Raw genomic sequence first — 13,794 nt, 5'->3', positions numbered from 1 at the left:
TTGGTGATAAGTGCAGCGTAGCGTAGCGTAGCGCAATGTACATGGCCCTCCAACATTTCTAGACAGATGTATCGTCATTGATGAACGTGAGCAGTATTTAAACGATCTCATACATAGTGGTGTTGTGAAAGCCGCAGATTACTTCAAGACACATCTTAACACCATAGCTTAGTGTTGGGAGTCCGAGTCAGATGATAACCTACATATATATGTACCGGCATGTTCCACATGTCTTCTCACGCTTACGGAAAATCTTCGCTGTGCAGAATCATCTAGCTTGGCTTTGGTTAGAAATCTTATGAGATTTACTGATTGCCGTTTACTCTGTAGAATTTCTGATGCTTGGACCAAATTCCTCATTTTTTCACTTTTGTTTTTAAAGCAAGATGCTAGTCAAGTCCATATGTATAAACAATCTTTTTTTTTAATTATATACTGTACAAACTCACCAAAACATTGTTAGGATGCAATGGAAATGGAAGACTGAACTGTGAATTATGCAAGTATCAACTTGGCAGAAATATAAAATTAGAAAATATTAGAATATATTTAAAGTTCTTTTAACTCCCTAAAGAAGACGTGATAGACGGACAATGTTTGATTCTGAGGAAAGGGACCTGAGTGTGGCATTTATTCCTTGTGTACTTACGCAAACCTACTATACAGGGTTATCTATATTGTTAAAACATAGCTGTTACATAACCTTTTGTGTTTGAAATCCAAGATATGACGGTAAGTACCATGGGAATCCTGTATTACCTGTACCAGTCCAATAAGTTACCTGTAAAAGTCCAATATAAAAAAGATTGGACTGTAATATTGGACAGCTAAAGGTAACTGTTAAAAATAACATAGCCACAGATTAGTGTTCAATCAAAATTAATATTTATTTAGTGTACAAATTAATCAACAAATAGTGAGGTAAATCCACCGAAAAATACACTGAACATCGATACATAGAATTTCTAAACACGTGCACAAGAAGAAATTGCCATCCTTAGAATTTTAAGGTGAATGAGATCTTTCCTATGAAGCAATCCACCAGAATTTGTTTTGGAAATGTCCTACTGGTATTCTAAATAGCGCTTTCCTGATGAATCAGTTTTAAGTGAAAGTTGGTTTGTGCCAAATCTCAAATTTCGGTGCTCTTTGCCAGCACGCAATGCAAAATTCAGTCCTAGAACATACACAAGGGTATCCAACAGTTTCTGCGGAGTGTCAGTTCCTAGGATATTCTTTTGCTAAAGTTCATTTTCCTGGTCTGCAGTTATAACTTCTGCCTGTTTTCTTTCATTTCCAAGGCCTTGTCTAGATAAACACTTCATTCTAGCATCTAAAACCTGACGCAATTTTCCAAACTCATTATCATCTAAAATGTTCACAAACTTTCCATTTTGTCTCAAGTAGTGTTGGATGGCAATAATCAGTTCATATAGAGTATTGGGGCAATATTCTTTTCCAGCCTGATTTCTGACTTCCGCCACAAAAAAGGAAAGTGCCAAATTTAGTTCAGTTTTGGTCATTTCAAGCAAGTCTGAGCCAATATTGGAGTTACTTTGGCATTGAACTCGTTTTTTTCGTCCATGTTTCGAAAATGCGTACCGCCCATTTTGTCTTGTTTTCAGTGTTTTAGCACTTTACTTTTTCAACAATGCCTCTACAAGTCCAATATGTTGGTAGAAAGAACACTTGTCGGCCTAACGGCCTCCAAGTGTTCTTTCTACCAACATATTGGACTTGTATAGGCTTATAACCTATACATACATTCCAGTTCATTTTTGCATTTTTATTCAGTAACAACTCTGCACTTTTTAGCAATAAATTGCATGTTTAATTTGTTTTTACGGACACAATTGTATATGACAATAATTATTTCTATAAATTGAACTTCTCTCAGAACTGAGCCGACAGTGCCGCGATAGGAATGCTTTTCAGACAAATCAGTGTTCGGATTATGTCGGAACCTTGGCACATTTGAAAATTAAGAAACTTGAAATGAAATATAAAAAAGTATATTTAGGCAACATCAGATTAATTTGTAATTTCAAATTTATCTTTGTCAAAAAATAATGAAACACAAAATTTAATTTAATGCCTCACCTGAATATATCCTTGAATATGAAAAATATTTGTTTGAAAGTTAAAATTAAAAAAGTATTTTTGTAGAGGCTGTAATGGATAGGATATTTTGGCAGTTCTAATCTTACATAGAAAATACCAAAAAACAGCGAACATTTAAAATAAAAACTATAAATAGTATTCTGCATGCTATCTTCAGCAGAAATGAATTGAATTGCATCCCGAAAATGCCCTGGAGAATATCATTTCATCACTGACGACATGTCCATTGCACATTGGTAGGTCGTTAGCCAGAATTGGTTTGGATACTGTCATGTTCGGGTTAAGCAATAAGGCCAGTGTGAGGTTCAAATGTACGCTCCAATCGTCCCCACAGGAAGTCTTCAGACAGTCGGCAATGCTCAGTTCTACAGTAAACATCGAACATTGTGTTATTATAGTGACGACGTAACACGTGATATTCCAGCGAATGTTTATATAATGTAACGTTGAGATTTCACTTAAGCAATATATATATAGTTCACTGTATGAAACTTGCGACATAACAGAATGTACCTATACATATAATGTCTGATGAAATGAATATTCATACAATGTAGCATGTAGCACTAAAACAAATAATAATACTCGTGTAAATGATCATACATTGCAGTATGGGACACTTGGGCGAATAATTATACCTTTTCGTAGGAAATACTCTGGCGAATAATTATACATTGCCGTATTAGACACTGGGAAAAATTATTATACATTGCAGTATGCGACACTTAGGCGAATAATTATACATTATAGTATGGGACACTTAGGGCGAATAATTATACATTATAGTATGAGATAATCGGGCAAATAATATAGTAATCATACATTGCAGTATAGGGCATTTTGGAGAATAATTATACGTTGAAATATGAGATACTCGGGGGAAAATAATAATAAATTTCAGTATGGGAAACTGGGGCGAATAATTTTACATTGTAGTATAAGATACAGGGGCAAATAATTATATATTGTAGTGTTTGACACTGGGGCGAATAATTATTGTAGCATGGAACACTGGGGCGAATGATACATTGTAGTATGGGATACTTGGACGAATAATTATGCATTGTAACATTGGACAATGGGACAAATATAATTATACAATGAGGTATTGCAAACAGGGACAAATAATTATACACTGCAGTATGGGACACTGAGGCGAATAATTTTACATTGTAGTATGGTGAAATGGGGCAAATAATTATACATTGTAGTATTAAACACAAGGGCTAATAATTAAATGTTGTAGTGTTGGACACTGGGGCGAATAATACATTGTAGTATGGAACACTGGGGCGAATAATACATTGCAGTATGGGACACTGGGGCAAATAATTGTACATTGTAGTATTGGACACTGAGGAGAATAATTATACATTGTAACATTGGACACTTTGGCAAATAATTATACATTGTAGTATATGATACATAGCGTATAATTATATATTGGAGTATGGTACAATGGGGCAAATAATTATACATTGTAGTATGTGATACTGAGCGAATAATTATACATTGTTATATCGGATTTTTTTTCTCAATAAACTTTCCTTAGAATGCTTCATATTAATAATGTGGTAAAGGGAATGGCTGTTACATTATATTGATGCAGTGTAAATTTGACAATTACTTGAAGTCTAGATGTGACAATTACTTGAAGTCTAGATGTGACAATTACTTGATGCAGTCTAAATGTGACAAATATGGACTTTTGGTGAAGTCAATATGGTGTTATACCAACCTGGTAGAATCGGGTATTAACTGAGGGCGAATCCCAAGGTCAATATCTTATAATCTACCAGGTTAATATAACATCATATTAACAGAATCAAAGTTGCTCATTTTTTACATACATTAGATATGAAACTTGTTTGCAAAATATTGGAATTGCATTATTTTTATCTTGATAACAGGAGATTTACACATAGACGTCACAATGATAATGACGACATGAACGCAATATCGACTTGATGATTCTGAAAATAGAAACATCAGGCTAATATCACAAAATATTGACCTCCACGTGCCCATGTTTTAGCTAATGAGAATTGAGAAAAAATTGACCTTATATAATACGAATGTTTATATTATAACTGACACATGGCAAATATTTTAACAATGCAATGTGTAACTTGTGTCCTGTAGCTAATATACACAATACCTACCACTCCAGGCCATACGGAACCCCGTAGATTGACCATTTGAGTTCGTCCTAAATCGTACCCAGAATGCGGCTCCCGCCAAAATAGGCAGGTGACCCGAAGATGAGAATTTCCCAAGAACTCGCCCATTTGGACTCTCTCTGATCTGTTGGTATAGTGCCAATTAGTGTATTAAACTAACTATTAAATGACTCAGATTGGTTGTATTTCATTACCACAAAATGATGCTTACATGATAATTATAATGTGATAATTACGCTTATACTATTTAAAAGAATAACATTATTAATTCATAATTAACTAAGCGGGGGAAAATAAGCTATGTCGAAATGAAAATGTATACGAAGAAGATATAGCGACTTATTGTGTCTTACATACATTGCAAATAAAGGAATATAAACATATTCACCTCAACTGAATCTCCCGGGTCAGCCATTACTAGATCCTTTATCTCTAACTTGTATAAATGGGTGTCATCTCTTGGCTTAATGATATACAGGCAGTCTGTATTGTCAGTATAATCGCCAGGGTAATTTGGACTGGATATTTCCCCGGAAGGTTCCAGTGATTCACTTGAGCAATCTGAAAAAGAAAGGACAGAAATAAAATCTTCTTGTCGCTGTCAATAATATTTCTAATTAACACACACCTGTCATCCATCTAATTTTGAAAGTCTTAGAAATAAATAAAAGAAACTCATATTGAGGATTTTAACGCAATAATAATTAAGCACGCTAATCATACTTACCATGGGATGGGAAATACAAAACCTAATGCACAAGAATTTTAGCGCAGTGCTTAATACCGCGAAAAGGCTCAAACAGGATCCCCTCGAAAACATGCACTCAACAATATTCATATAAAACTGCTACTTGCGTTTAAAACCGAAGAACAAGGCTCTTCACTTTGCACTTTCCCATTATTCAATGCATCCCAATTTGTTTTAGAAGATTTATTTGTTGATTTTTTTTCGAATGAAGCATAAATTACCAAACTGCTAAAGAACAACTCTTGTCTTTATACATTTAATCAGTGTCATGTTCGCATTTAATACATTAATCAAATAAATGACAAATCTGTAAGTTATAACGGTAGGTTATGTAGTACGTTAATGTTTGAGGCGTGGAATTGATATATCATACTTCAATCTTTCTAAGTTGCGACGACTTGTGTCTTATCACATTTGTAGTCATCGTAACGTCACACTCTTAAATATCATATTGGTTGTGTCATATAATATCTATCATACTTACTTTACCAACCCGAAGAAAATATTCCAGAACAAAGGTCATGATACGTACTGAAACACTCGACAAAGGTCATGATACGTACTGAAACACTCGACAAAGGTCATGATACGTACAGAAACACTCGACAAAGGTCATGATACGTACTGAAACAATTGACAAAGGTCATGACATTTACGGAAACAACTGACAAAGGTCATGATACGCAATGAAACACCCGACAAAGGTCATGGTACTTACTGAAACAACTGACAAAGGTCAAGACATTTACTGAAACAACTGACAAAGGTCATGATACTTACTGAAACACTCGACAAAGGTCAAGGTACTTACTGAAACAACGGACAAATGCGACATCAGTGGACATGCCCCTGGCCTCTGTGAACGAGCACTGCTTGACGTGGTCTTCCCAACCTCCACATTTGAGCTCCCCCATCACAACCATGTAACCATCAGGACGACCCCGAGTATCTGGGAGGATCTGTGGAGTTGTATCTCTGCCAGCGCAAAAGTAGGAGGAAGTATTTATAACACATTAACATGGTTTATTTATACATGGAAAGGACTATTACTTATTCGTTTGACATCATCAGTATTGCGTGGAATGGAGGGATGCCAATTTGGGCCTTTCTGCAGCCAATCAGTGATAAGCTAATATTTTGCAGTAACATTAAGATCAGCTTAATATTGTATTATGTGAAAAAACACAATATTGTGTGGGCTCATACAAAATTGGGGTTCAAAGTGGGAGGGTGTAAAAAAAAAAAAAAAAAAAATTATTTTTCCAAAATAATTATTGTATTGAAATATATAATTTTTGTAGCTTCTGTGAAATAATTAGAAGGTTTTAAGAATTCAATTGAAGAAACAGTAAATGATAAAGTAGGTCAATGTATCATCATTTCTGAATGGTCTATTTTGATATCAAATACTTTAAGAAAATTACCAAAAAGTTCTATCGATAAATCCCAAAATATATTGACAACAACATTCACGACGTCTTTATTTGGCAAGTTACTGATCCCGCAGGGTTCTTGTGGGCCTTTCGGTGGGTTCCCAAGGGGGTTAGAACAGTGGATTTTAAGCTTTGATAATATTCTTCCAAGAAATTACTCTTCTGGTTTGATCCAACACAGAAGCAATGACCTCTGACAAATGGGAAGGAGAGTTCATAATCCTTGATTTGCTGATACCCGGGGGATTGAACGAAAGCGTCACATTCGGCATTTTCAGCTTCAATCAACTTCTTACCAATTCTAACCAAACTTTAATAGTAATAACTCCTTCATAGTGGTGATCGGAATCCGTTAGTAGTTTCACTTTCTTTCAATTAGTCACTTCAATAAAGATATAATGTAAATGTCATGTTTGCAAAAGGAACAAATAACGATAAAACGAATTATATAGTGATTTGATGTCCAGTTGCTTCATGTTTGTAATACCTACTGTAATGTATGCAATTAAGTGGTCTAAAAAGGAGAGGGCAAAAAATCAACATCCTGTCTGGTGCAAAAAAAATCAACATCCTGTCTGGTGCAATGCTGCATTTGTATATTTGATATATCATTTTGTATAAACGCTTTCATGAAAAAGTAGCATTCATAAAGATCACGCGACAAACTTTACATGCTATAGAGACCAACCAACCAATTGTTTTCCCATAGACCTTAGTGTTAACGTTTTGGATTATTTCATTCAAATTCTTGAATTGAATATGACGATTATGGTTTATAACAAAAGTTTAGGGTCTGATATAACACCTAACCAAAAAAAAAAGTTGGGTCCTTCAGCTCAAATTTTCTCCAGGGTAGCCATTTTGAAAATAGGTGAATTTCGCAGTAAAAATTCTCAAAAATCTTAAATTTTTACCTGTTTACTATTATTACGTGAACTTTTGGGAAAAAAACCAATCGGACTTCAGAAATTTATATCAACATTTCTTATTGATAGTTACCTATCAGGCTACATATCTATTTTCTCACTTCATAACATACTGGCCAATCAGTGGCTGCCAGACATTTTATCCTTGGCTCAACGTTCTTATACACAGGGGCTGTTTCAAAAATATATTTTTTCAATTGGTTGGTTGTTCCCTATACAGCAGTGAGCAAATCAGACCCTCCACATACACTATGGCACATGACACATTTTACATACAACATACCGGTATATCACATGACACATTTTACATACAATATACCGGAAGATCACATGACACATTTTACATACAACATACCGGTATATCATATGACACATTTTACATCCAACATATTGATAGATCACATGACACATTTTACCTACAACTACCGGTAGATCACATGACACATTTTACCTACAACATACTGGTAGATCACATGACACATTTTACCTACAACATACCGGTATATCACATGACACATTTTTACATACAACATACTGGTAGATCACATGACACATTTTACATACAACATAAATCATATGGCAGAGATCACGCGACATACTTGACATACGATACAAAGATATCAAATGCTAAATTTCGCATACCAAACAAAAAGAGACCATACCTATATCCCATTGATCTACAGAGTACCACGGCTTCATTATGTCCGAATATCGATCCCTGTACGGAGAGTGCTCCGGCGGACCCCCCACTTGATATTTCCACTCTACCACTGACCTCTGAATTTCCTTCTACAAGACGAACACCAACTCCATCTGAAAGAGTAATAACATTGTCTTAATATATTACAACATACACAGACTAGCACGTTTTAATACAACCGGAATTAATTCAAAATTACCTGAACAGTCAACGCCCACGGCGCTTTCACCACACCCTGTTTTATCCAAATCCGCCTCACACATCCCAATGTCGGTCTCGTAACCATGACAACGGAGTCTCCCAATTGTCATAGAAGTTTGATTTCGTTGTATTTGAAATGACTTCGGAGTATTCGTACTAAGAAAGGAAATTGATTAGAGAACATAAAGTGATTACAGAATATCGATAAAACAGACCGAAGAAAGCTTCAGAAGGAATATGCAAAGTCGGAACTCTATGCCGAAAGGAGAAATCAATGTGGGCTTGGTATATATCAAAACAACATTTTGAACGGTAAATATGATTTTCTATAGCATACCTCCTACCATAAGTTTACTTAACTTTTAGAATGCCAAAAAAGCGACGTTGATAGAAAACTTTTGTACATGTACATGGCTTATGTATATCTAATATATATCAATTTGATGTCCGATCTCTCAATGAAAACCGCGTCCTTCTCTCCCCGACTTGTACAAGGCATGTGCTAGTGTACAGTAAACACGTAGTATCACTGTGGGAAGTAGGGTATAATGTTTGTTACGTGTGTTTACTTCCAAATAAGGTATTTTCTGTTCTGACACGCCAAGTCGGCGGATTAATGCGGGTTATAAATTAATCAGTGAAAGAATATTTTCATTTTATTACTTATGCAGCAAGTTACTTTATAAATTTGGTATTAACGTAATTCTCAAATTTCATAATTTAAAAAATAAATTGAGCGCCAAAACGCAGGAACCAATATTTAACTTATTGTCTTATAATAATGGAAACTAAATAAGCATATGTCAATTGAAAATACAAAACAATTTTTATTATATCGTTAATCGGCTCATGTGCAGGAAAATCAAATTGACCTACATCCAAAACAGTAACAGAAAGGTAAAAAACTCGACCTGCATGACAACCTACCTTGTACTGAACCTACCTGTATCGTAGAGTTCTGCATACAACTGCTTCGTTACTGTTATCCCAATGTTCCCAACAGATTGCACCCCAGTGTCCATTATAGAACACTTCCAATCGCCCGACCCCGGGATTTGTACCTCCAATCAGACGTATCCGGTTCCGTCCTATAAATATACGCATGCTGTATATCAATACTTTGACAAACCTATCTTTCAATTTGTTTGGGGTACATGACCACTTTGTTAAACTTTACGATATTAACTTTTTTAATAAGACCATTTTTTACCTAGTGGGGCCGGAGCACAGTTTACTCCAACGTCGTAAATATGACTGCAAGTCTGAGTTGTCCATAGGTTCTTCGCTTCACAGAAAGCTAAATCTGACTCATGTCCGGAGCAGACAGGATTTAATCTAAGGGCTGTTCCCGTCCCTTCACCGAACCAAGCATCATAAAATGTGGTGGGTGATGTGCTCCTGTCAACAGAAGACGAACATCTAATTTGTTCAGGCATCAACCGATGGTTTTGCGTAGTTGCATGATATCAACTTATTAACATTTTACTGATTTAAGATAATGAGGAAGACAACCATTTTGTCAAAATAAAAAGTTAAAGATTTATCATGATTGATGCAATAAACCATTTAAATGTCTAACTATTTACCAGTATCCGAGACTCGTGCACACAGCTTTCGCGTCAGAAGTGTCAAAGCCATTGTCACATATGGTGTAAGTACTGTTTTCAAATTCCACCTGGATGGTTCCCTCTGGCGCGATACCAGAAGCGGGTTTATGACTTTCAATTGTCAGCTCTACATTTGCTAAAAGATCACAAACAATAAATTACACCAAAAAGAAGGGATGCAACACAAATACCTCAATATGTTCGCCTAGACTTTTCTTTTATTTTGATGACAATGAAAAGGCCACGAGGTTTCTAAACAGACATGTGTCCGGTTGAAATCTGGCAAACACCATGGAGTAATATTGTATCATCTTACTTTCACACGAGACACCTGCATTACTCCTGTGGTCGCAGACAGCGTCGAACTGCCATTGGCTGAAACATTCGCTGGTATCATATCCTTCCGCGTTACAGGGAAAGTGCGCAGTGACCAATGGACCCGTCCCGTGCCCATATAGACTGTGTCCTTGCGCCTTCCCTGTCACTTGCCTTCAATAATCATAAGCAAACTGAAATTATATAACCTGTGAGAATTGTTTCTATGTTGTCCGTCTCTGAAGATATTGTTTTTCTGGGCCAACTTGTTGACTGCTTTTTTAAAAGGTATCTAAACTGTCTGGCAGATGAACCGGTCGAAAATCAACGAAAGCCATTTTAATCATTAAAATTCAAAGCTATTGTAGCCCCACTCAGAAAACATATGTACTTATCTGGTGAAATTGGGTTTTGGTCCCGAACATTGGATGACTTATGTGTTATACATATGGACTTTAAGGCCTGTATCTGTTGGGGTAATCAACTCAACTTGACCAGATAGATACACTTATCAATTAAAACATATATATCTAGATCAATTTTAAGAGTTAGCTCTATTTTTGAATGATGAAACAATTTCTCCCATTAAGGAGTTATCTCCCTTTTTTGTTGCATCAACTTCACCTTTATGTATCTATATATGTTCATGTTTGTTTACCACCTATTATATAAAGAGAGAACTAATAAAGGCAATGCCTGCTGCCCAATCCTATTGACAAAATTTCATCTGTGTCAATAAAATATGATATGATATATAATAAATCGTATTCAACCAAACAGCAAACAGCTAAAATGAAAAAAAGTGGTCATCAAGCTCTTTTGAAAGAAGTGATTCTAGTATTAAAACCATATCAAAATTGTATATCCAAAAGAGACACATTTACCTAAAATAAAACCATCATTGGGCTAATGGATTGTGTTAATTATGATCAAAATATTGTTTTCAAAAGATTATCAAGAAGCCGGTAAATGTACTGACCGGCTGACAGGGTATGTGGACAGGAGGTTACAAACAGCTGTAGCATCCCGGTCAGTCCACGTACGATCACACACAGAGTACCACGTGTTGTTGTGAAGGAATTCTACCCGTCCCTCCATTGGATGAGCACCGCCAACCAGACGTACTGGCAAAGGATCTATCACTGCAATGTAATGGTAGCGGAACCAGATAGAGGGAGGGGTAACATTTGATTACACATTTCTGATTAACATCGATTGTGTTGCAAGTGAAAGATCCAATAAAATAAACTTAATGCGAGTGCATTTATATAATTTGTTGTTGTTTATCATTCGATTGTCATATCTCAGCATTCTTTAACTGGGGAAAAAATTGTATGGGAAAATAATATATTGGATCTGAAAAATCAGTCCTAACTTGTATTATGTAAATATATGTCTTCAATTATCCAATATTTTAAATAATAGGTAGTTTATATCCTACTAAAACATCCCCTCTTTGTGGTAATATTGGACAGTTTAGATATCTGTTGAGTATGTGCAATTATCTACGAAGCATATTGTACAATAAAGGATACTGGTGACATGTAGCATAATCTAGTACCATTTGAATGATGCCGTCCAACAGTGAAGGTACGTACCAGTACATTTTGAGGAGCAGCATTCAGTTTTGAAATTAATCAAATTCAAATAATGTGATTGATTTAATGAATAAAGTGATTACAGTATTTTTCTGTGGTTATATTTATGATATAATGAAATAAAAGAAACAAACCACACAATTAAAGTGAGATATTTAAGATTTCAACACCACATCTGAAATGGTTTTTTATCAGAGATATACCATAGCTATAATTCTGGGACTATACACGAAAATTTCAAGGGATGATACAAAAGGAATTTTGTGCACATAAATTATGGGTAAAACGCTAGATTTCGACTGCTTTCAACTCAAAAGTTTATTGTCAAAACAAGGAATTCAAAGGGAATTCAATTGATGCTTGATATGTGTCTCTCAGTTAAGTGTTTGGATTTGTTTGCATCTAAATGGATGTTTCATGTTAAACGAGAATTCCATGTTTCAGACTTCCTTTGAAGAGAGAATGATACTGCATAGGAAATCTGACAATAGAAATATAAACACCGGGTAGTCTTTAAGACTGCAGATTCTGAGTTACATTTAATATATTTTCCCATTTATTATATTACTATGTTTTACATTGTATAGCACAATATAGCACAATGTTGTGTTCATTCTAAATCTCTTTAGCTGTTCAGTTTAAGTTTAAACATATTTTATTGCAAAAAAGTTTACAAACGGATTGGGTACAAGTTGTTACAACTTATGTGATCACCCTTTCTTAGCTGTTCAATATGTTACATGTAGCCGTGGAAAAGTCGCCTGTAACTGTCCAATAAGGGCATTCTATTGCGTATTTATTGATACAGGTAACTTATTGGACGGTTATAGGTGATGTCTATGAATTGTTATACAGTGGTTAAGTGTTCAGTATCACTACTCATTCATTTACATTTAAACAGGGGATAAATTAACTGGTACATAACGTACAACATCTCACGCCCACTGTTTCCGTTGTTTGACATTTGTGGCTTGGATTGCTGAGTACCGAACACGAAGACACATTTCCATTAGCCTTGATACAGTCTGTGTTGGTGATCCATTCTTGTTCAAATATTTGTTGATAACTGGATCCTGAGGTTGGAATCCCACCACTGTGGAATATGAAAAGTACGTTTACTACTGGATAGTTAAAAAGCTACCTTGTAGGAGCTTTCCTCTTCTTTAAAGGTAGGGACAAGCTTGATTTCTTTTATACGTTTTAATGTTATTGTAAGCACGCGCAGCATCTAATTGTAAAAATTACTGCAATATCAATGAAATTAAACTTGACCTAAGAGATCAGATTTTACTCTTAAGAGTTATCAAAAGAGCCAATTTCTTTATTTGATATTAATAGGGTTTTTTTTTCTAGCGAATTTTTTTTTTAGATAAAATCAAATGGAGATTTAGACCTTTCATATCCAAGAGCACTGCATGTTCTTCTAGCGTCATCTTGACTGAAGCCTGTATCACACACAGATGTCCACTTCTGGTTAATGAGGATGTTCACTATTCCTTCCCACGGTCCTTTTCCTCCAATAAGTTGAATCGGATGTGGACCTAATGATCAAAGGACGAAGCAATTTACCTAATATACAGAAACTATGTCGAATGAAGTGGAAGGAAAAGAATATTCCCTTCATTAACACATCTCTTTAAAAGCAAGCGTTTCATTCGCGCGTCGTGACATAACGTGATCATTTGGCGAAATTATGTCAATGACGATACATCATAGAGAGAAAGAAGTTTTACAAGCAATATAGCGGACTGGATACACATTATATATGTATTTAATAACCGATTTATCTATTGATGATAACAAGTAGGGAGGATTGATAAATGAATACCACAGGACAGCTCAATGTCGTCTTCGTGAGTACAGTTTGTAGCTGTATTCCAGTGCGAGAAACCACAGTCTAGCTGGATACAATCGACATCAGCCAGAAATATGCGACCAGTACCACGACCAAACTGCTTAGTGGTA

At 35.4% G+C, this 13,794-nt stretch overlaps 1 protein-coding gene across 1 annotated transcript; it reads right to left on the bottom strand.

Annotated features, from left to right (window-relative positions):
• Positions 1-868: 868 nt before the first annotated feature.
• LOC117335229 (deleted in malignant brain tumors 1 protein-like) lies at positions 869-13,794 on the bottom strand. The gene is made up of 14 exons (XM_033895219.1): positions 13,658-13,794; positions 13,223-13,370; positions 12,759-12,922; positions 11,211-11,373; positions 10,233-10,405; positions 9,896-10,052; positions 9,520-9,707; positions 9,253-9,397; positions 8,308-8,465; positions 8,071-8,221; positions 5,861-6,024; positions 4,690-4,862; positions 4,284-4,425; positions 869-2,486 (listed from the first exon to the last, which is right to left on the bottom strand). The coding sequence occupies exons 4-14, from the start codon at positions 11,327-11,329 to the stop codon at positions 2,275-2,277; spliced, it is 1,782 nt and encodes a 593-aa protein (XP_033751110.1). The 5' UTR covers positions 11,330-11,373; positions 12,759-12,922; positions 13,223-13,370; positions 13,658-13,794; the 3' UTR covers positions 869-2,274.

Source organism: Pecten maximus, chromosome 9 (assembly GCF_902652985.1).
Source record: "Pecten maximus chromosome 9, xPecMax1.1, whole genome shotgun sequence".
Classification (NCBI taxonomy): Eukaryota; Metazoa; Mollusca; class Bivalvia; order Pectinida; family Pectinidae; genus Pecten; species Pecten maximus.
Note: the sequence above shows the minus strand (reverse complement) of the source record. Positions and strands in the feature narration are given on the sequence as shown.